Below are 24,548 nucleotides of genomic sequence, written 5' to 3'. Positions count from 1 at the left end.
GGTTGTCCTCGCCCTGGTCTTCACTTGTTGGTTTTCCACCCGTCTATGAAGGTAGCCAGGAGTCCCTATTGCCAGGCACTGGTTGTGTCTGCCCCAAGTTTCTATGCTGAAGTCCTAACACAGATGTCAAGAGGTGGTCCTCTGGGAGGTGATTAGGTCATGAAGAAGGACTCTGGTAAAGGAGGCCCCAGAGACCACCCTGGCCCCTCTGCTTTTGTGACCAGGTGGGGGCCTCCCCAGGCACTGATCTGCCAGCACCTTGACCTTGGACATCTCAGGCTCCAAACTTAGTCCTGGGCATTTTGTCACAGCAGACTAGCAGACCAAGGCACCTGCAGACCATGGTCTTCATCAACTGGAACACGAAGACCTCAACAACACGGGGTGGACATCTGGCTGACTGCTGCTCCAGCAGGCTGTGCCTGGCGCTCATGTCTGAGTGAGGTGCCCCTCCAATTTGCTCCTACAGATGCTGAAGCTTCCCCCTTCAGAGCATTGAATTCGCATTAAAATTCCCTGCTTCCTCGTCCAGTTCCACCACCAGAATGTAAAAGCATGTAGGGGTAGGGCCAGGCCCACACTGCCCGTCGACTCTGTGGCTCTGGGGACAGCATCTAGCCCATGGTGCATATTCACAGCTTTGGCTATGGAGCCAGGGAACGGCTGGCGGGCAGGAGGACTGTGGCCACAGACAGTTACTCACAGGGCTTGCGTAGCAGAGGACTGACTCTGTGCTCAGAGGACAAGTGGAAAATGTGTCCAATGACAGCGTGGAGCAAAGAGAATGCCATTTAGAATCCTGGCCACACAGACACAGGCCTCCAGGCCACTGCAGGGCAACGGTGTCCGGGGTGAAGAACCAGGAGGACTCATTGGAACCACACTCTTCCACATGTACACACACAGCCACACGCACACACTCTGCCAGCCTCCTTCCACAGCCCTGTAGTCTCCTGGGCACACACGCTGGGTGTGAGAGGCAGAAAGCTGTGCCTTCTCTCAGGTCCTGCTGAAATCACCTGAGGTCATTTTCCTTCCAGCTACCTGCAGACTGAGTGCCATGTCCTGTCATATTTAAATGGCACATCTTCCCAAGTTTTCTACAGGAGGCGTACCTGCAAGCCCTCCTGGTGGTACCCGTCATGGGTGGGAAATGCTGCTTGTCAAACTTTGTACTGCGTTCCCAGTCTCTAGGGCTTTCTGTTTCTCGGCTCCTATGCCCCCAGGGAGCACCGCTCATTCCAGCCACACTGGTCTTCTTCCTCTCCGGATGCCCATATTCTCTACCCCATTCATGTTTTTGTTCTCAGGAGGCCTCCCGGCAGCGAGCTATGTAAAGGCATGAGCCTCTCCCTGCACCCCTCCCTCCCCTCTGGCTTGCTCTCCCTGGAGCCTTCTTCAGCACCTGGTGCCCTCTGGGACAGGTGCTCAGTGTGTCTTTTCTTGAGAAGATCTCTGAGGGCAGCCATGTTTGTGCTTGGTTCAGTGCAGGAGCCCAGGCCCCAGGGCAGCTGGTACAGGAGCATGCTCAAGAAGCAACTGTCCGTGACGCGTGTCCAGTGTGGGTGAGCACCAGCCCTGCCCCCACCTGGAAATAATATTTGCTCTAAGACAGGGGAATGCAGAAAGGGCTTCTCCTAAATCACACCCCATCTCTGACCCTGAAGCCACCCCTGTGGCAGAGTCTTGGACTGTGGCTGCCCTCTTCTCAGTGCTGTTGCTGCTTGTAAAACGCAGGCTGTGTCCACAAGGCTATCCATCATTCCTGTGTCACCACATGGTGGCCCTCTTGGCACCGTGCTCCCTGTCCTCAGGGTCTGGTGGTCACAGTAATGTTTGCCCAAAGGCCACCTCCCGAGCGTAGCTGGACAGAAAGATGCATGGAGACCGAGTTGGAACACAACCTATTGATGTTAATATAACATTGAAAGTTCTAGGTACTGTTTGATAATTCAAAATTCCTTTCAAATCTGCTGTCATGGTATTCGCATTTTGATTAGCATTGTGATCAGTTGAATCATTGAAGCTATTGTGGGGTCAAGAAAGGGGACGGTGAGACCTTGTCCTCATTTCCTAAAAGCTAGATGTGTGGCTTCTTATGTGTTTGTTAGCCCCACCTATGCATCTGTGATTTCTGAAGTGATCTTTCCTACTTAAGGCACTTAGGAGCCTAAAGAATGGGCGAGAGAGCGTTTCTATGCAATCTGTATGACATCGTTCTTTGTTTTCCATAACTACCTTTGAGAGTCCTGAGGATGACTTTTCCTCCATCAATGGCTTAATCATACCCAGGTCGCTGGTGTGTGGAAGAATATAGCAAAGAACCATGCTTCTGTGTAAGTCTTAGAGCAACTGACTCACCAGCAGTCAGTAGCATAGAATTTGGAAAATTCCCCCAAAGCAATGAAAGTAGAAGCCCATGTGTGCAGATGTGTCCATGGGAAGGCTCCCAGCTGCATGGGGGTTTACTGGGTGTGCTTGACAGCCAGTCTTCCTCCAAGGCCACGTTTCAGTTTATCATCCCAGAGCTGACCTAGAGGAATCAGATGCACTGTTCACTGTGATTGAAATTAAATAAGGCAAGTCTGGTCTGTCGACTCCTCAGGATTGGCTCAGAGTCAGGAACGCCTACCTTTTCTTTAGAGAAAATATATTACGAATGTTTCCAGACAGCTCCCTCCTCCCGACACACCATTCTTTCACTCCTTGTAAGAGGCAGCTTGGCATTACTACAGTGAAACACCCGAGTTAGCTAGTTTATAAAGAAAAAAGGCTTATTTAGCTCACAGCTTGGGGGGTTCAAAGCCCAAGATGCAGGACGTTAATCTCAACTCCAAGGAGGTAAGCGGGGGCGGCACATCATGGAGTGAGCTTGTGTGAGCACATGAGCTTACATCACCAAACCGGAAAAGGAGAGAGCCTGGCTTCCCACAGCTCTGTCTGCTTGGGAGGAGCAGTGGCTGCACTGGTCCCAGAGCCTCCTTTACTGACCCTCAGGGTGAATTCTTGCAGTGGCAATATATTTAAATTTACCTTACAGAAGGCAGAGCACAGCTTCTAAAACAAAGAACCACACATGCATTTGTAGGAAGAGAAATAGCAATGTTTTCAGTCAAATCATGAACTATATTTGCATTGTTCTTTTGTTTGCAATGCTGTTGGTAAGGGCTTTTTATAATCCCTGAGAGAGTGCAACAGACATGGCTACTTGGGTGAAAGCAGAAACACACACAGAGCTCTGGGCTCATTGCTACTGTTAATGGGAAGGAGGATCCAGTCAGTGGGGACCTCAGCTCATTATGGACATTAGGGCTCCCCTAAGCTGCAGCCCTGCCTGTTCCGTTAAGTACCGTTACGTGTGTGTCAGGAGTGCTTTGGAAAATGTAAACTAGTTGGATACTAAGGAGAGTGTCATGAATTACACTAGCTAAAACAATAGTTCTTTCAGACTTTAAAAATCTGCTTTATTCAGACTGATCTGCAGCAGAGTCAGGGAGAGATGTTTAAAACCCTGGTAAGTCGAGCACCCCCAAACCAATTCAGAACACGGCTAACCCTGTGCCTGCCTTTCCAGCCGCCCACAGGGCCTCCCACGTCACATGAAGGCTCTGGCGAGCAGGACCTGTGTTCCTGGTTCAGCTCCTGTCACTCCAGAGCCCGAGGCAGGCTGCCACCCGCATCAAAAAGGTTTTTTTTTTTTTTTGGTTAGAAAGTCTCATATCCATGCTACTTCAGGAAGATCTCTCAACTTCAGAGTCACTCACCAAACTGGAGGAATCCGAGAAGCTTCTTTAAAATAAAATGAATGATCACTACGCTGAATTCCACTCTGGTAAGTATCACAAAAACAGAGGACGTGGGAAGAGATGGGCTTTGACTTGAGCTCTTACTCGTCCTTAGACAAACAGTAAACGTCACCGTGCCCATCTAACTTCCCCTGGTTCCATCAGCTACAAGTGACTTTCGGCCTCCCCTCTTGCTACTTTGATGGTATGGGCAAGATCGGGAACCTCTGGAGTAGGGCTGCTGGCCACTCACTCCCCAGGCGTGGACTCCATGTGGAGGTGAAGGGTCTGAGAGGCCCCAGGAGGGAGGCAGCTGAGAGCAGCCCTGTGGCCTGCAGGGCGTCCCTGGGGTTGGGCCCAAGCAGCTGTTCTCATGAGTGACCACTGGGCAGCCGCTGGCGGAATGGGAGACACACGTTGATCCTGATAGCCTGAGCTACCACCAGGACGTACCGCCCGCTGAAGCAAGCAGGGAATGTGTCATGCTACCTTTTGTGTAAGCAAGGAGGTAAATAACACACAGTCCTATTTGGATGCACTGGGAACTCAGGAAAGCTGTCCAAGAAATAAATGCCTCTCCCTCTCTCTCTTTCTCCCCCTCTCCCTCTGTGTGTGAACAGATGGCAGTGTTGTGAAAAGTGTAGGGGTAGGAGTGAGACTTCTCTAAGTGTGCCTTTTTATATTGTTTTCATTTCAGATCATATGAATTTTAAACATTTAAAAAAATTTAAGTCATGTGTTCCATGAAAAACAAACAAAAAAACAAAAGAGCTTCCTCCGTCAGCACAGTGCGTGGAGGGTCTGCTTGGCATTTTTGGAGGGCTAATCAAGGCGCTAAAAGGTGTCGGTCTGGCTCTGAATGTGGGTTTCATTTCTTATTAGCTGTGAGAACTTGGTCACATCAAATGAACTTTGTGGCCACTCAGCTTCAGTGCCTTTAAGGTGGAAATACTGAACACAATGTTCTTTCAAGGGTTAAAGGGTCATGTCCCTGACAGTGCCCAGCCCACAGCATGTGCTTAATGCCTGGTGACTGTGGTGTCCTCTCTTATCCACAGGATATGTTCCCAGACCCCCCGTGGGTGCCTGAAACCATGGAGAGGACTGACCTTATGCAACCTGTGCTTTCCTATACCTGTATTCCTATGACCAAGTACAACGTAAACTAGGCTTGTTAAGAGGTTCATTCTTACTGTGCATGTTAGCAACCTCAGCCTGTGTGTTTTTTATTTTCCTATTGAGAACTTTTACCTTTTCACTTAAAAAAAAGGCATTTATGGTTTTTGTTTGGCATATATAAATTGCCAACACTACAGTTTTTTTGTACTTTGGGGATTTTTAATTTTTTTAGTGGTGCTGGGGATTGAACCCAGGGCCTTGGGCATACTATGCAAGAATTCTACCAACTGAGCTATATCCCCAGCTCTGTTTGGGACTATTATTAAGGCAAATAAGGGTCACTCAAACACAAGCACTGTGATACCTCAACAGTAGATCTGATAATCAAAGTGGTAAATAGGCAACTAATGGGAGGGTAGCATATACAGTGTGGATTTGCTGGACACAGTGATGTTTCATGTTATAGGCAATGCAGAGCAGAGGATGGCATGCAACTTCAAGAAGCTGTTCTAATGAATGACCACTGGGCAGCCACTGGCAGAATGGGAGATAGGTCGATCCAGATAGCCTGAGCTATCATCAGGACGTACCGCCTGCTGAAGCAAGCAGGGAATGTATGTGTGTCATGCTGCCTTTTTAAGCAAAGAGGTAAATAACACATAGTCATATTTCCATTACTTGAAATGGTATGCAATTTAAAACTTGTAAATGGTCATTTCTGGATTTTCTTCCTTAATGTTTTCCGACGGTGGTTAGTCGTGGGTAACTAAAACTTCAGAAAGTGAAACCATATTGGGGGTGGTTACTGCACTTCCTAGAGCTCTTGACACTGGTTCAGTCTCAGGTTCCACCAACCTGTGAGTGACATTCACCAGGTTGGGTGTCTCTCTTTTACCCCAGTTGGCAAGACTGATGACTCCTCCTTTCTTTTAGCACTCTATTATCTTATTTGCTAGGATGATGACCTGGAACTGTCAGTACGCCTGCCCCTGTGAGGTCTCCTTGTGTTCTGTGGTCAGTGACATTGGTAGGGGCAGGGTTTGGATGAGGGTCGTCTCATGCCAGAGCTCAGGAATCTTCCCCTATTCACCTCTATTTCACCTTGACATTGAGTGGTTTCAGCCCAGGCTCCACTTGGCTGCTCTGCAGTGACTGCTCCTTTCCTCACAGTGTTTGCTCCCATCACGTGGCCTCCTTCCCCAACATGAGTCCATCCACCCAAGGGGCACGGCCCCTGTCCTGGAATGGTTTTCCATGGTGTCCTCATCCAGCGTGTCACGGATTGCTGGTGCTCTCCCCGACTGGCCTCGCTGCCTTCAGCTGGGCTCTGCTGCACTCCCCTTTGCTTTAAAGCTCAGTGGCCTCTGGAAAGGCTCACTCTGGTCGGGTCATTCGCTTGCTCGGAACGTTGCAAAGACCCCCTTTGCTCCCAGGGTGAGTCCAAGCAGGACTTGCGTGCGGGGAGGAAGTTCAGGAGGCCGTCTAGCTCACTGCTCAAGCCTGCATGTCAGAAGGCTCTCGGTTCTCTGATGTGCTGTCCGACTGGCTTCCAGGCTGACTCCCATTCGTCCTTGTGATGGCCACTAAATCCACGAGTCACCTTAACCAGGACTTGGGGTGCCAGGACCCAGTGAGACTGAGCTCTAGGTGAGAATGTGAGGGTAACTCTGGGTGGAAGGAATATTTGACCCCATTGTGGGGTAAGGTAGATGCCCTCCCTGATGTGGGGCCTGCTCTCCTGGGTCTTTGGCTACTGCAGCTGGCCAGCTCCTGCCCATAGAGGCCTCTGTGAGCCACCGCACCTGTGTCAGCTGGCCCCAGCAGGGCTGCCCACCACACCTTAGCCACCAGCACAGCACTCTCTGCACGGCCCAAGGGGCCTGGCTACTTGTCCTCTGTTCCAGGGCATATGAGCCCTAAGGGGGTGGAATGTGTGGCCCTTCTATCATTTTATCTTACACTTTTAAATCAAGCAGTAAGTACTTACTGAATTGATGAATTTTAATTATATCCTTTGTACTTTTTGAATGCACACTATGAATTGATAAGCAGGCAGCTTATGTCATCCTTTGAAGTCCTTGGAGTGAATCATCTCTTGAATAGGTCCCTGTTTCCTCAGTAACTTTAAGTTAAAAGATTTGAGTTAAAAAATACCTCATTAGTGGCAGACTAACCCTCCCATATAGACCTGGTTCCCGGACAGCAAGTGCAGGGCGGCACTGAGTGCCCTCACACAGGTCTGTCTGCTATGGGGAGAGGTGACAATAAATGCCTGCCTCAGAGCTGGCGGTGGGATTGTAAAGGAGGCCAGTGGGGGACGGTGCTGCTCAGCCTCCTTGTGTTCAGGTCAGTGGGCTGCACAGAGGGGAGGGGAAAGGGCCCAGCTTGCCCTTGAGGACAAAGAACATTCAGCTTTCACCAAGGAGGACAGGTTACCTGTTGGGCGAGCCTTAGTGTCGCGACAACTTGGTCTCCAGGACACTGGGCTGGGCTTCGAGTCACTGGCCCGGGGTCCTGTCTCTGCCCAGGGTCCTCACACCCTTGCTCCAGCCCTGGTTTCTGGGCCCCTCCAGTCTTCACCTCCTCCCTGCATGGGGGAGACCCCAGGGCTGAACGCACGGGCCCAGTGCTTCTCCTCCAACCTTGGCTGGGAGTGTGTCCTTGGCAGAGATGAGCACAGCACAAACGATCCCCGCTAACCCAGGGCAGTCCATCTTGTGTTTAGGGGAAAGTTTGTTTCTAGAAACCCCTAGGTATTTGGGGTCATACAGCACCCATCCTCCCTCCCTTTTGTAATAGAGTTAAACTCTTACACAGGGAAAGCATTGTCTAATACAACCAGGAGAATTTGAAAACCACCTTCAATTCTCAAGTCCCAACTAAATCCATCATGTGTGTGCCACAGAGAATCTCCTGCGACATGGTTATACTTTACAGGAAACTGCCCCCTCTTTTTTCTTTTTAAAATCATGGGAGTGGCTCAGTGGTAGAGCACTTGCCTAGCACATGTGAGACACTGGGCTTGATCCTCAGCACCACATACAAATAAATAAATTTTAAAAATGTTTTGTGTCCCTCTATAACAAAAATAAGTTTATAAACTTAAAATCATGGAGAGGATAAAACAGGTCCAGGTGCCTGACCATCACACCAATTCTAGGTGTCACATTTTGGTTTTAAAAACAACAACAACATCCTAGACTTGAAGCCCTGCATCTGCGAGCCCTGCTCCATCCGTGCCATCAGTGCTTGAGTTCCACTGGATACCCGTGCAAGGTTTAGTTCAGATGCTCGTTTGCATTGGTTCAGGGATATGGCATGAAATCAGCAGTGAAGTGAAATAGAAAATCGCGGCTGAGGTTTTAGACTACAAGCAATCAATGAGTATGGCCCTCCACGTTACCACCTATTTACACCATTATTGTAAAACCTGCAACTATTGTTTAGGAGTTGTTCAGTAATTGGCTTAGAGGACCTAATTTGTTTGAACATTGCTCACCGATCTGAAAGGACAACATTATATCTCCTACACCTTGATGCAAATTACATTCATCCGGAGGTTAATTTTTTTCTGGGAACAATTAACCTTAGGCAAAAAGGCAAAAAATTAACGTATTGGCAGGGCCTCCACGAAGCAGTTTTCTGACTTTAAATAGTACCCGCTGTTTCCATCGACGTTCACAATCACTTTTAGACCATTTTCCCCCGAGTTGGTACACAATAATAGGAAATCAACTTATTTTTCTAAAAAGTATTCTGAATTTTATTATACCTAGCTTGAAGTAAATATCTTACTTTTAATGCATGCAAGTTGAAACATTACATAAAACCACACCACTGTGTGCAAAAATATTAGCTAATATATATACCTGCAGGCACACTAAATGTAGCACAATTCAGAGAAAAAGTTGGTTTTTCCTTTAATGGGCTGCCTTTCTTTGGGGGCAGTATGCAGCTATATTTTATTATAAGTTAATTTAATACAGAGAGAAACTTAAAAAAATCAAAGACAGAGGGATGCCTTTCATTCTGCTTAACATTCCCCTCAGCCTTGTAATTAATGATTTTCAGGCTGTTAGGCACCGTGTTAACTGTAGTAGCTGCAGGCAAAGAATGTAAACAGGTACAACCCATGTCCACCTCATCTTCATTAATGAGGGGCAGGCGGGGAGCAGCCTTGTGAGAGACAGGAACTGTTGCTCAGAGGATGAAGAGGAAGTCAGATGTACAGGCAGTGCCACTGAGTCCTACAGCGATAGAGTTCACTGCCCTTCAACTCCCAAAGTGACCTCTAAAGCAAGGTGGGGCAGAGGTAGCTGGTGAGGGCAGGCGGCCTGGTTTCTCTTTTTCTGAGGGTTGATGAGGAAGCCGCTCACCCCCTGCCCTGACAAACTTCATCTCCTCCATATGAGACCAACAGAGATTGTATTCCATGAACCCTAAGGTCGTATCCAGCTCAGCTGCAGTCCAAACATTCATCCAGTAGAGTTTTGTTTATTTTTAAACTATCTGGGACAGAGGATAAGTGAGAAGAGAATGTTGGTGGTAAAGAGAAGATGCAAAATTAGAACAAGATCAACCTCCAAAGTGGAATAAAAAGCCACTCATAGAGAACCCCTGCTCCCTGGAAGCCCAGCATTAGCAGGCTGGCAGCTTCCCCTGCATTTGCCAGAGCCTTCAATTCAGGCAATTATGGGATTTTCCCCCCTAGGAATCAATCTTATTTGAAAATGAAGTCAATGGAAAACTCCGTTTATTTTACATTCACATTTCTGTAACACATTTCCCCCTGAAGTGGATGGATTTGCTACATAGGGACATAAATGAGCCTTTTTCCCCTAAGACAAACAATATACATAATACTGAGAGTGAGTCACTTGGAGACTGGCCTTTGGTGTGGCCATGTGAGGAGCTACTTGGATTTGCTCTCCAGTGGAACTGGTGAAAACCGTTTTAAAAGCCCATTGAGAGCCTCTGGAAATAGTCCTAGATGCAAACAGTACATGGAGAAATAGAGATTCAAGGAAATCTACCCAAATGTGGTAAGAATGCAAACATCTGTGGCATGAGAACACCTTGGCTCCCTCTTCCAGCTCAGCAAGGTACAGACTCCATGCCAAATAGCTCCAGCCAAGAACGCAAGGCCTCTTCTCCCCAAGACCAAGGGCATAGTGTACCCCCACCCCTGCAGCACCCAGTCCGAAGGGCTTTCTTTCCAGGACAAGGAGGACTTTAGTCTTTCTCATCTTGACCTCCCACTGCCTGCTGCAGAAACTAAGTGGCAGGTGAGTATGGTCAGGAGAAAGGACTCCTCCTCTGCCCAGGTCCCACTCATGGCATGAATGTGGTACATGGAGGACACAGGTTCTCAATGGTGCAGCCTAGCTATGTGCAGTGGTTCTTGATCAGGAGATGCCAGCCAAGGAGACTCTCAGCTGCTGCCTGCCCCCTCCCACACAACTGCTCACCTCCCAGTCAGGGCGATCACTCAGAGGGAAGTCTACACTGTGCCCAGCCTGGCCCGAGTACCTGGCTCAGGGATTCTGTGAGGGCTTGGAGGATGGGGAGCATATTGGAAAGCAGAGAGCTCTTGGTCTTCCCAGAGGAACTGACTTCATTTGTGATAGAGCCCACAAAAGTTTAAGCCTGAGGGCACTCTCAAGAATAGTGGAGGTTATGGGAAAAGGCAACAGGAGGAGATTTGTGGGTCTAGTGAGGAGACAGCCTAGACGATGCTGATTAGATTGTACAAGAGAACCAGGGAATGAGGTGCCTGGCAGGAGCCTCCTAAGAGCAGAGCAAATATCAACATCAACCTCAGAAACTATTTCTTCAAAAGAGACAAAATTTGATTTGATTATAAGGTAATTTATGCCCCAGAGAATTGTTGAAAAAAAATAGCAATCAGACAGCAAGGTTTCATAGTGTGTGCAGTCAAGGAAGAGAGGAGTGGAGTCCTTCCAGTGTACTATCATGCCAGGGTGGCTGACAATCCCCAAGTGCTCCCTCCTGAAGTGCTGCATCAGCTGTGTCACAGGGAGCACAGCTGTCACTCTGATAACACAGCCAGTCATTGGTCAAAGAGATAAGCAAACAGCAACCACACAAGCTCTGGGGAAGAGAGGATGAGCACGTGGTATGGCCAGAGTAACCAAAGTGTCCAGTTTTCCACAAACTGTCATGTGTGACTAATTAAAACAATAAAAAAATTAAAATAAAAAAATATATGAGAAATAAGAAAACAGGAAATTATGCCTCCTACACTGAGTTGGGGGTGGGGAGGCAAAACACATACAGGAAGAGGATATCAGATTTGATAGGAGAATTTTTCAAACTAGCCATTATAAATATATTCACAGAACTAAAGGAAGCTATGATTAAAGAGGTAAAAGAAGAACGACACTATCACAATCTAGTAGAGAATATCAACACCAAAGAGAAATTATGAAACTGAGCCCAGTGGAAATTGTTGAGTTGAAAAGTAAAACTGAAATCATCTCTCTAAAGGGGTTCAACAGTAGATGTGAGAGGGCAGGAGAAAGAATGAACAAGCTTAATTGATGGAAATTATACAAGCTGATTGGCAGAAAGAAAAATAGAATAAAGAAAAATTACCAGAGCTCCAGATAAAAACAGAGTGTCACTAAGTGCACCATTGCACACATAATGGAAGTGCCAGAAGAAGAGAAAGAAACAGGAAGAAAACACATTCAAATAAATAATGGCTGAAAATTTCCTAGTTTATTGAAAAACATTAATCATTCAAGAAGCTTAATGAATTCCAATGGAGTAAAATAAAGGAGACCCATAGAAAAACACATCATAATAAAAATGCTTAAAATCAAAGACAAAGAAAATCTTAAAAGCTGGAGAAAAATGATGTGTCATAAAAGTTAACAGATGACTTCTCAGCAGAAACAATGGAGGCTGAAAAGCAGTGGGACAACAAATTAAATGTACTGAATAATAAAAAATAAATTTTCCCCCTCCAAAAAAAGAAGTTAGCAAACAATCTTATATCCTGCCAAGCCATAATTAAAAACTAAAGGCAAAATAAAGACTTCTACAGACAAGCAAAAACTGAGATCACTTGATGCCAGCTGATCCATTTTATGAGAAATCATGAAGTTCTTCAAGTTCATATGAACAAACACATTCTACAACTATGGAGGAACCTTGAAGACATTATGCTGCGTGAAATAAGCCAGACACTTGCAGATAAATATTACAAGATCCTACTTATGAGTGCCCAGAGTAGGAAAAACTCCTAGACATGGAAAGGAGTAAGCATTTGCAGGGACTGGTGGGTGTAATGAGGACTGTTTAATGGGGACAAATTTTCAGTTTAGGAAGCTGAAAACCTTTTGGAGATGAATGGTGGTGACTGTTGCAGAGCAATGTGAAAGAACTCAATGCTACAGAGCTGTACATTTAAAAATAGTTAAAATGATGATACATTTTATCACAATAAAAACAAATTGCAATTGCAAGGGAAGAGATAACGACAGCTTACTCTTGTATCACTCAGCCACCATCGCTGCTGACTATAGTGAATATTATTTCCTGTCAATCATTAGAATGAGTATCTTGAATATTATTTTGTCTCTCAGGTTTTGGCTTTAATATCATGAAGCATTTCCTTTCACTTTAGTCTCTCATCTTCATACTATGAAAACAAAAAACCAAAGCATACTTGCTAAGTAGCTAAGTAAATTTTAATGCTATAAATTCCTCCACTAAACACTAGGGAAATTATTAAAAATAATATTAGTTGCTCAACCTGCTTTGGTGAGAGACTCACAGAGAAGCAGGGGCACTTTGGCTCAGATTAGCAATCTCCTTTGTCTCTACCAAAGTGCTATGTCAAGACGTAAACTGTAATCCATTTTCTGGTGTTATATAAAATGAAAAATTAGATCATAAGTCCTACTAAGAGCTAATATTGAAAGGAAGGGCAGGCAACCCCAACAACAGCTATATAGATGGAATACTCCATGTGATCGTAAATGTGAGAAGGGTCCTGACACAATGGCAGGAGCAAGGGGGGTTGGAATCAGACCACAAAAATTAGGGGAAAAGTCCTAGCTGAATTTAAACTTCTACCTTAGAAGGTATCACTCAATGATGAAAATGTAGTAAAGGAGAAATAGAGAACAAGAGACATGAGACATATGGACAGCAGAAAGTAAAATGGCAGACATAAACAAAAAATAGTAATGATAACAGAACTGTAAATGGGTTACAATCCCATCAAAAGGCAAGGATTGTCAGACTAGATAAAAACACATCTAATTATGTGTCGTATACAGGAGACACTCTTTAGATATAGAGATACACATATATTTATATAGAGTGGCAAAAAAATAGATATCCTATAAATATCCACCACAGGGAAGCTGGAGTGACCAGATTAAAATTAACAAAATTACTTCAATCCAAAAAGAAGTTACTAGGGAGAAAGAGGGACTTTTTATTACAATTGAGGTGTCAATTTATCAAGGAAGTATAAGAAATATAGTGATATATGTATCCAACAACAGAATATGGAAGTAAAACCTATCATGTTAAAAAAGAAATAGGTAATTCCACGATAATAGTTGGAGACTGCAATATACCAGTTTCAATAATGAACAGAAAAAGAGGCTAGAAGAAGATCAATGAGGAAATAGAAGAGTTGAAGAGCACCATAAACCAACTAGACCAACAGACATTTACAGGTTAGAATAGCCTGCCTAAGAACTCTAGCTAAGAGCAGAATTTAGGTCTTTTGCTCAAGAGCACATGGAGTATTCTCCAGGATAGAGAATATTTATGCTACACCATAAAACAAAGATTACAATAGTACAAAATATTTTCTGGAGCCACAAGGCAATGAAATTATAAATCAATAATGGAGAAATGTGGGAGAGCCACAAATACTTTAATGTTAAACAACACACTCTTAAATAACCCATTGATCACAAACCCAACGGGAAGCTGTTAGAGTCTGTAAACAAGTCAGGATGGCGCCTGGCATATTGCAGAGGGAGTGGTTTGTGAAGTAACGCCAGCGAGCCATTAAGTGTGGAGATTCCCTGTTGCTTGACTGCTGTATCTAGTTTATGTTAATTAAGATAAGCTGTGTGGAATGTATAAATACCTCTGTTGTCCTACAATAAAGGCTCCCACTCCTGCTGTGTCAATTTACACAAGTTGCTCGTCCGGACTGGGGCAGGAAGCCCCAAAATACTCTGAATGAAGACAAAGACAGAACACACCAAAATTTGTGGATACAGCTTAAACAGTGCTGAGAGGAAAATTCCTGTGATATGAAAGAAGAAAGATCTCAACTCCGTTACCTATCTTTTCAGCTTCAGACACTGGAAAAACTAGAGCCCACTAAACCCAAGCAAGCAGAAAAAAATTTACAGATTGAAGTGGAAATTACTTAAACAGAGAACAGAAAAACAATAGAGTTAAATCAGTGAAATGAATTTTACAGCCTAAGAGTTAAAAGATACAAATAACCCAAATGTCCAGTGATGGATGCATGGGTAGACAAAACGTGGTAGACCATAGAGTAGAATTTATGTGGCCATAAAAAGAAATCAAGCTCAGGTATGTGCTGCAATATGGATAAATCTTGTCAAACATTATGCTCAGTGAAAAAAGCCACCTTCTGTATGATTGATTTAACTGCTAGTTCAGAATAGTAAAATATCAAGACAGAAGGTGCTCACTTGAGACAGAGGCAGGAGGCTAGGGCAGGGACTTGGGGAGCAGGAGCTGCAGACACAGGGCTTCCTTCTGAAGTAAGGGAAGAAGTTCCAAATTCACCGCAAGTACCGCAAAAGCTGTGTGCTGGCGCACCTCTCCAAGGTGAGCCGTGTGTCTCAGGAAGACTGTTCTGTCACAGTCCACCTTGCACGGCACTGGGCAGCAGGACCTTTGCCTTCGATGTTGGCTGGTGACGTTCTACAGAGGGGAAGAGAGTCCAGGGACAGAAAATGAACTGCTACTTACCACCTAATCTGTTGTGCTGCCCGAGGGTTGGGAGAGTTGACAGTCATGACTGAATTTAAATTTTTGCTGCAGAGGACATGCAATACTCTGAATGAAGACAAAGACAGAACACACCAAAATTTGTGGATACAGCTTAAACAGTGCTGAGAGGAAAATTCCTGTGATATGAAAGAAGAAAGATCTCAACTCCGTTAACCTATCTTTTCCTGTTCAGTTCCTTATAAAGATTCATAGAATAAAATCCCGTCTCCTGAGTGCCACTCCTGGGAGTAGTGGGCCACACAGAGCCACAGGGAAGAGCTTGACCACCAGCTGGCCTTGGCTCCTGATGAGCATGAGGTTATGTCATTCCCTAGGTTTCCTGTGCCCTAGGACCTCCTGAGGAAGACCTGCTGCTTCACCTTCATGGAACCCTTGGTCTCGGATGGAGGCTGATGTTTTCAATGCTGATGATCCCACAGATATCAATGGGAACAGATGAAATGTGCCAGGTGTTTATTGAGGCAGATTGTCACAGCAATGATTGTGAAATTGCTGGGTACTCCACCTGCTGTGTCTGATACCGGCTTTCTGTCAGTGTTACAGTAACAGGACAAAATCAGAGATCCTACTGGGGATACACTGCCCTCCACGCACCTGTGGTTGGCTTTCCAAGGTTTCTGTTACCTGAGTCCCACTGTGTCTTAGAATATTAAATGGGAAATTCCAGGAATGAAAAACTGCCGAGTGTTGAAGCAAGTACCCATCTGACTAGGGTGATTGGATTTGGCACTCCCCCAATCCTCATCGAGTGGTGAATCACCGCCAGCCTGTCCCCTCTGTATGTGCCACCTGCCCATGGGTCACCCTAGTCATGGTGGCCTTGCAGTGATGGCTGGTGTTCAGGGGTCATTGTTTTACTTAATAATGGCCCCACATTGCAAGAGAAGCAATGCTGCAGTTTGGATATGCCAAAAAAGTGCCATAAAGTGGTTCCTTTATCTGAAAGGCAAAAGTTCTTGACTTTGTAAGAAAGAGGAAAAAAAAAGCCCTTGTTTTCTGCAGTTGCTCCTAACTATTTGTAAGAGAATCATGTATCTACATGTAAGGAAAAAAAGAACCCCCGTTAGTTTTTCCGTCACACCTCAAACTGCAAAAGTTATGGCCACCCTGTAGTAAGTGCTTGGTTAAGGCAGAAATGGCATTAAGTTGCAGGGTTCAGTTAGGTCTCAGACAGCCACAGGGATCTTGTTAGATGTCCCTCCACATAAGGGAGGACAGTGGCATAAAGTTCTTTTGGCTTAGAAGGTCAAAGTCGTTCCACTGAATGCCTTCATGCATAAAGTAAATCAAACAGTTATCAAGGGCCCTGTTCTGCAGATGGACGGATGAACATGAGCTGTTAGAATGTCACTGGGATCCAGTGGCTGGGAGCAGAGGCAGCTTGCAGAAAAGCCACCAGCCCAGGCACCACCTGGTGGAAACCTGTCAGCAATGTGAGGCTCATGTGTGACCTTGGTGTGTTTCCTTTGTTCTCGATCCTGTGCAGAACCCAAAACCACTAGCACAGTTGGTCACTGGGGCTGTTCTTTATATTTTCCCAGGAGCAAGCTACCACGTGTGCTGGCCACTCGGCAGCATGGGCACCAGGCCGTTTTCCTTGATTGCTTTTTGAATTTCTAACGTGACCTGACACTGTGCCAGGAGCTGGGGAGGTAGAAGTGGTGAAGTGGTTTCTGCCTCAGGAAAGCCACAGTTTGGAAGAGCAGGGAGCTGTGAACAGCTGCAGATGGCAGAGATGTGAGGACCAGGTGCTTAGTGGGACAGAGGGGACAGCGATCGTGTGTTCACGCGTGTGTGCGCTTGCAGCTGTGTGAGGTAAGGCTCGTTGACCTGAGTGTTGAAGCACCCCAGCTAGTGACGCAAAGATGCAGGGAACCCCTTGGGTAGGGGGTCCTCATGGGTAAGAAGGGGCGCGTCAAGATGGTGCTGCAGGCGAGGGTAGGGGCGGAGACGCTGTGGCGGGCAGCAGGCCAGGCCAGCCCTGCTAGAGCGCCTTTGCATTTTCCCTAGGACAATGCTGAGACCTGGAGGGGTGGGCTTTGCCGTCCAGGTGGTGAGCCTAGAGGCCACCATGAGGCGGCACACCATCATCTGCTCCTAGCGGACAAGCCGCGGTCACAGTAACCAGGTGCAGCAGGGAGCAGGCACGTGTTCCAAGGGTGGAAGCAGCTGGCCCCCTCAGCATTTCCTTTTGACAGGGACAACTTTAACTCCCAACGAAGACAGACTGCCCTTCAGTTGTTGATGCCGGTGGGCATCTTGCTGGAGAGGGGGCCACACCTTTCGCACCGAGGCCTTGACTGTAGTCTCTGACACTTGGGCTGGAGCACCCCCTCCCTCAGCAGACACACATGCTGCTCTTCCAGGGGCACAAGCCACAGCAGCCAGGCCAAAGAGAGGGACTTCCAGCACTGCAGACATCTATACAGTGGCAGGGAGCAAACTGTGGAGATCCACCGACTCCTGGCAGGAGAGTGACAGCGGATGGCACGCTGTGAACTTGAACTGAACAGCACCACACCACGAGACACAGAGGAGCAGGGAGCAGGGCCAGACAGGGGCTCCGTGGCTGTGCTGCCAGGGGGTCCCCAGGTCACTGGCGAGGACTCTGCTCGCCGCACTGGTGCTCCTCGTCCAGCCCGCACAAGAACCAAGCACACCGAGATCTGTGTTCTATGTACATGACCCGAGGCTCTTGGAACCAGACCTGGCTGTGGGGAAGGTCCAGTGCTGATGGAGGATGGCAGTGACCCAGCCCGGGAGCTTTGAGAAGCCATGGCCCTTCACTTTGAGCAGTTTGAGGTGTCTGCACTCATCTCACCTGCTCCAACAACCATCCGCACGAAGATCGAGTTGGGTTGCCAGGGCGAGATCGCAGCTTTCTTCGCAATCTTGCAAATGATGACTTTTAATTAGACAAAATGACAACAGCTTTCTAAGTGTAACACCCTAACTCAGACTTTTCAGTCACCTTGCCCTCCACCTGGGGCGGAGCCTGCAACAGCAGTGGCTGTGGTCCTTTCCCGAGAAGGGCGCTCTCAGGAGTTTTGCACGGGGGTGTTGGGCTGATGTCATGTGGCTTCAGCCCCCACGGGTCTCTTTGGTGTTGGCCGTGGGGCCAAGAGCATGCCTGCCACCTCACCAGGTTTCAGAGGTGCTCAGGGTTCTCTGGGTATAACCACCACAGAGGAGGGACACACCTGCTGCTGTTGCTGGGCAGTTCCCCCACCAGCAGCTCGAGGCGTCAATGGTGAGTGGAAAATCGGTCTTAGACACAACGTGCAGGGAACCTGGAAGCTGATCTGACGCTCTCGTTTTTAAGAACAGACAAGAAACCTTGCATGTTTGAATGCTAAACTGTCTAAGTTATTCCTAGAGTGTCGGGCTGTACCTCTTTGCTCTATAACTCTTGATCTTGTGCCCAAAGCAGTGAAGTGTCACCTGACCTCCTGGGACCTCCCATCTCCGACTCCATCCTGCCTCCATGGAGCCTTCTCACCGTTACCCCTGGGTTCCCCTTCCTGGCCACTGCTCTGGAGCCTGGGGGTGGAGAAGTCGATCCGAGTGTGGCGGCCCTCCTGGATTTTGAACCCCTTGAGACTCTCTGAGATGGAATGTTGGAGGCTGGTGGTGGCACAGCAAGGACGGACTCCTCGGGTCACAGAGTGGGATCACCAAAATGCAGGGGCCTCGGGTCGTGGAAGCCATGGCTTCTAGGGTTTCCTTTCCCCACAGGCTGCAGGGCTGCCGTACACACCCAGACAGCCACGCGCTCCCCCAGCAGGAGGAAGCCCAGCTGCAGCGTCACACTCCACAGCGAGGCCACCCTAACAGAGAGATTCTGTGCGTGTCTGGGAGCTGGCTCGCGGCTGCGGGCTCGGGGCCAGAACACACCGTGGGTGTTGTTGGCAGCAGGCCTCACACAATCCCCACAGCCAGATGAACAGACTCACACAGTGGAACCGATTTGGAAGGATCCGCTGTGTTCCTTCGAAGACAGGGTGTCAGGCAGTCGGGGAGAACACGGGGGCTGTCCCCTGGACAGCTCACGTGGCCCATCCAGCAAGGGCTGCCTCGGCCAGAGAACTTCAAAAAACCAGCCTCGGAGAAGCAGGGATGTGCCTGCCCGGCCTCCTGGGGTCCTTGTGGTGGTGGTGGGCTTTCCAGGAGGTCACACAGAGTTCACACAGCATCCTTTGTCTCCACGGAACCCAGGAGGCTGCCACCTCCCCACCTGCAGACAAGTAGCGGATGTCGACCATTCAGAGTGGAAAACATCAAGGAGATTTAAAGAGTGAAAAAAGTCCTGAAGCTTCCTGAAGAGGAAGCATCCCTTTGGGGCCTCTGCGCAGGAAGACTGAGATGCAAAACCAGGCAGATAAACTGAAGGTCTTGTCACGTGTGATCTGCTGTCCCGCCAGCACCCAGCGCTGGTGCCCCTGGAGGTCAGAGAGCCTGACCTGGGGAAGCTCAGAGAGCCTGTGTGCTGGGTTGGAGTCTGGGTCTCCCGCTCCTGAGTCAGGGAGGCAGGGATGGCAAGAAGCCGTCTTGGCTGCCAACACCTGCCCAGGCACCGGCACGCACCCAGGACAGGGAGCAGCATGCCAGGTGGGCTCCCTTACCGAGGCCCACCCAGACCCAGCACGGCCCCCCACAACTGCCCCAGTGGTGCTGGGGGTGGGGAGCAGGGATTCTCGTAGACACTCCTAAGCCCAAACCTTTTAAACTGGAGACCTTGCTTTAGACTTCCCAGGCTGCCACAGCACCTAGCTTCAGCACCTAGCGAGATTTCACTCAAGAAAAGTCAGATTTCTCAGAGTTGACAGAACATGAAGCACCATTCTTTGGCCTTAACCCCAGGGTCATCCTTATCAGAATTTCATTGACCAACCAAGGCACAGCCTTGTTATGGAAAAACAAAGAGTGATAGAGTCTAGTTAAGCCTTTGAAGAATGTTCACTGGACAATCCCACTTGGAGACATGAGCATACCAGTGTTGTGATCTGAAAGTTTGCTTTTAAGTCAGTTGCTTACTCCACAGGAAATCAGTTGGGGCGGTGGGCTTCAACTTAGGGCCCTGCCCACAGAGCTCTGCTGGCCACTCACACAGGGTGCTTGGGGTCCCAGAGAAAGGCCTCCGGGGGCCACCTCCCATCCTCTTCCATCTTGGGAGAAACCAGCATTGCTAAGCCTCGGAAGTCTCCCAGGGCACTAACGCAGTTCCATCTGCTGGGCAAGGGTGCGGTGGAGTGGGGTGGGAGCTCCTCTATAAACCGTTTCAGAACTCTCCCTGGGTTTTGAGTTCCAAGGACTGAATTACAAACAGAACCTTGAAATATAATTGCAGGAACTGGCTCGGCCATACTTTCAGCTTTCTGTTTCTTGTTCTCTCATCCCCAACTCTGGTGTGTAGCCATCAGTGCAGAGCCACCTTTGAGGCTTCCAAGGGCGACCTGCACAGTCTCCCATCACTGCCTCTTCCCCGGTGACAGCCGCTCGCCTTCCACGCCATCCTTTCTGCTGTGACTGAAGGCAGCCCCACCCCCCAAGCCTCCTGGTGATGGTGGAGTGGCCTTGCTCCGTGCTGAGGACCCTACTCCCCCCACGTGGGGCACTTGGAGTAAGGCGGTGTGACTGGGAGACAGGATTTTTAACTTCAGTGAAGTTTATGAAGTTACAGCAGTGACACAGGACCATGACCAGGCTCGCAGGGCCTTCTTATGTCCTCCGCACTGCCTGGGCAGGGTGTGTGCCTGCCTGTGTGTCTGCAGCTTCCAGGTCGCGTTGCTCCAAGGGCTTGAGGATCCAGGGTCCAGCAGCAGCGTTCCCCTAGACCATGTGAGGCTCTCGCTCCTCGTTCCCCTGGGCACCAGAGCCCTGACTTTGCTGGTACTGGACACAGCTGGGAGGAACCCGGGAAGCTCCTTTCCCCCCGACACCCAAAGCACAGGGTTCAGCACCCCAGGACACACCCCGCTCCCTGCGCTGGGCCCCAGGTGAAATCTCAGCACACTCGGGGACCCCATCCGACTCCCGAGCTGCCATTCTTTCTCCTTCCTTCGCTGGCCTCTCCTCCTTCTCGCCTCCTGTCTTCCAATTCCTGCAGCCAGAGGGCTCTTCTAAGATGACCCATCTCTCCATCCCAGTCTTTGGCTTCAAATTGGCACAGGTTTTCCCAGTAGTTGAAATGTAGACCGGTGGCCTCCCAGGACTGCAGGGTCTTGCTTCTTCCCTCTCTGGTTTGGTGACCTGGCTCCTCCCCTGTCACTGGGCATAGTCTGCTCCGGCTTTGTGCTCAGCTCTGAACTGGCCAAGGTGGTCTTGCCTCAGGGCCTTGACACGTACTCTTGTTTCTTCAGGGACTTGTGTCCCCTGATCTTCCCAGGGCTCCTCAGAGAGAGTTCCAGGGCGCCCACCTCTCGTGTGGCCCTCCTGCACTGGCCACTTGCGCTGCTTGCTTGCTGGGCTTTCCTCCTGGCACTCGTCCCTCCTGAAGCACAGCACATCTCTTGGAACCTGTGAGATGAGCAGGACTAACCTCCACGCTGCGGGCTCAATGGCCACAGGAGAAGGAGCCCACACAGCCAGATGAGCGGCCCTCAGCTGGGGGCAGGGAGTCCTCCCCGGTCCTGTGCAGAGCCTGGGCTTAGTGAATGCACGTGAGGAGTAGCTAAGGAGCCAAGGGGTCACATTTCAATCTCAGGAACGAGAAGCACCTTTGTTTGATGGTGCAGGAATCTACTTCTAAGGTTCTAATCACCCCATGGCATGAAACTTTTCAAATCAGGAAATTAGTGCTGGACATTTAGTTTAGCATTAAGGCCATCAGATAAAGAAAATGTAAATAATTTCCACACTCAAGTCCTCTCTTGTTGGTCACACTGCACAGGGTGCTGTTCTTCATCATCAGGTTAAATTACTGATCTGACAGCTGTATTTACCAAGATGGTGCCACTCTAACTCAGAAAATAAAACATGTCCTACAGAAGGCTTCAAGAGGAGTACACATATGGCCACTTCTGGGTTCTTGGGCCCTATTCTGATGGCCACAACCCCACGCCCCTCCCAACCTTGGGCAATGTTCTTGGCCACTTTGTCCACGAGGCCCCAGCTCAGGACAAGAGAACACAAGAAGTTCTCCGGCCAAGTCCTCGGGAGGCCAGGAGCCAGCACGGATGCCTTTGTACCTGTTGCATGGCCAGAGCCCACGGCGCCTTCTGGCGGGTCATTGCTCCTCTGCTCCTGGGCGTCCACGTGACTGGGCAGGGCCAGCAGGCCTGGTGCTTCGCCTTTGACTGTGAAGGGGAGGCAGCCGGCTGGGAAAGCAACAAAGATGCGGCATTAGCATCGAGTACCACGGAACTGTGGCTTCTTCCTCAGGAGCCGACTCCCCCGGGAGTGTCCACCTTGGGTGGGTCAGTGTGGACTGTGTGGCTGGGCCTCCCACTGGCCTCCCTCTGGCACTATTACAGATGAGGACCCTCATCAGAGTGTGGGTTCAGAGGAACCACACGCGACACAGCTCCAGGCTGAGCGGACCAGGCTGGAGGTCAGCTGGACCCCGAGGGTTGGCCCCTGGGAGGGGGCTTTAGGAGGAACAATTCACTGGGGAGACTTGCCTCGAGGATTTCCCCCAGCCTGTGAGTCCAGAGCCTCGGCAGGACACACAGAGTAAGAGAGAGGGAGAGGGGCTGCAGAGGTGGAGGGCCAGGCACCAGGACCTCGTCGATGCCAGGTGCAGCCTGACCACGGGCCTGTGAGACAGCTGGGGACTGTGCTGGTGCGTGCCCCAGACAGGGTCTCAGGAGCATGTTTGCAACGGGGTGATGCCGGCCTGGGGCATCTGTCATTCACCCTGGAGCAGCAGCTAAAGCAGCAGAAGGTGGGTGGGCTGGCCAGGGTGAAGCCACACCCGAGGTGCTTCCTGAGCACCTGAGGTCCCCTGACCCATGAGGCTCTTCTGAAGCGTGTAGCATAACGTCTGAAAGAGACATCCAAGTCCTGCCCTCTACATGTGACCACAGTGTCTAATTCAGACGGTGGAGAGGGGACTGCAGGGCTTGACCGAATCCCTCTCCACAAGTTCACCAGGGAAGTCTGTCTCAACAAAGGGGCTCATCAGAAAGGGCACCACTGTGACAGGTCACAAGAGCTAGCTACGGCATTAGGCTGAAGGTACTGACCGAGGAGAGGAACAAAGGGGTGAAGCCTGAGGTTTGGCACCAGACAAGGCGGTTGGAGGAAAGACCCTGAAGTATCAATGCTTTTAAAAGAAACGTCTGACCTTCTGCTTGGTAGGAGGAGCTGGGCTTCTGGTGCAGTCTGTTTGGGTGGGGCTCTGGGTTCACGGGTCCCTGCGTCTTCATCGTGTATTTTGGCACATAATTCACAGAGAAAGCTGAGGTCACGGAAGCTTGACGTGAAGAGCCATATGACAATTATAAATAAGTTCCCAGTCCCAGTACGGATGTTGAATGCTTTATTGGCGCGATGAAGAGTTTTGATATGTAATAAATATTTTGGACTGAAATATGACCCACGACATCACAACATATTTCAAGACTGCTTTACTGAGGTATAACTGACATGTCAACTGCCCATAAAGGCCCACAAATAAGCCATGACGTGCAGCTCACACGAGACCATTATCAGCACAGCTTTGTGTTGTGAAAACAAGACCCAACGCACAACAGTGTGCGAGTCCTGTGACCTGCATCCTGGACCTCACTGGACCACGCACTTCACAAGCCACAGCACACAGCCAGCCGCGGCTGGGCAGCCAGTGTTTCCTATTTCTTATTTTGTGTCACTCCAATCTGTCTGCAGCCCACAGTCACACCCACCCTTCCTAGGAAAAGCCTGAGTTTTAGTCACCTTTTTCTTTATTGCTGTGACCAAAAGATCTACAAGAATGACATAGAGGATAAAACATTTATTTGGATCACAGTTTCAGAGGTTCAGTGCATGGTCGGCCGACTTCATATCTCTGGGCTCGAGTGAGGCGGAACATCATGGAGGATGGGCCTGGAGGAGGAGAGCATCTCAGGACATGGCATCTAGGAAGCACAGGGCTCTGCTCACCAGGGACCAATAGAAACCCCAAAGGCACACCCAGTGACCCATCTCCTGGAGCCACCCCCTGCCTACAGTTACCACCAGGTAATCCCTAAGGGTGATCCAGGGATCAGTCACACCTCTCCTCCTCTGATCATTTCACCTCTGAACATTCCCACGTTGTCTCACGAGCTTTGGGGGGATACCTTACCTCTAAACCGTAGCAGCCAGTGAGTTTCATCTTTCTATTATGACCCCCTAGAACTACAGTCCTGTGGCCTGATATGTACAGCCCCATCGAATTTCAGTATATTGTAATGATACCTTGATCTGAAAGTCCAAAGCCAAGTTTGCTTTCTAGAATAAGAGGAATACACTGTGATTGGAATTCAGCCACGTGGACTGCAGGTGAAAGTAGATAAAGGTTGGTGGGTGGTGTGGCTCCACCAGGTGCAGAGGGGAGTCTATGGTGCCCACACCCTCCAGACACAACCTCCCAGCAACACTCGTTGGCCCGTGACACTCTGGGGGAAGCCGGAGCAGTGC

The 24,548-nt window shown here is 49.0% G+C and overlaps 1 protein-coding gene across 3 annotated transcripts in view; it reads right to left on the bottom strand.

Annotated features, from left to right (window-relative positions):
- The window catches only part of Pde10a (phosphodiesterase 10A), a 508,658-nt gene that overhangs the window by 281,561 nt on the left and 202,549 nt on the right, over positions 1 to 24,548 (bottom strand). For 2 of the 3 annotated variants that reach the window (XM_040283551.2, XM_040283542.2), the window contains exon 2: positions 22,136 to 22,264. The exons of the other annotated variant lie outside the window; for it this stretch is intronic. Coding sequence is in view for 1 of the 2 variants with exons in the window: in XM_040283542.2 (XP_040139476.2) it covers positions 22,136 to 22,264 (129 nt within the window). In the remaining variant the exon portion in view is untranslated. The remainder of the gene's footprint in view (positions 1 to 22,135; positions 22,265 to 24,548) is intronic. 3 annotated transcript variants of the gene reach the window in all.

Source organism: Ictidomys tridecemlineatus, chromosome 8, assembly GCF_052094955.1.
Source record: "Ictidomys tridecemlineatus isolate mIctTri1 chromosome 8, mIctTri1.hap1, whole genome shotgun sequence".
Taxonomy (NCBI): domain Eukaryota; kingdom Metazoa; phylum Chordata; class Mammalia; order Rodentia; family Sciuridae; genus Ictidomys; species Ictidomys tridecemlineatus.
The sequence above is the reverse complement of the archived record's forward strand: the minus strand, read 5'-3'. Positions and strand labels throughout refer to the sequence as shown.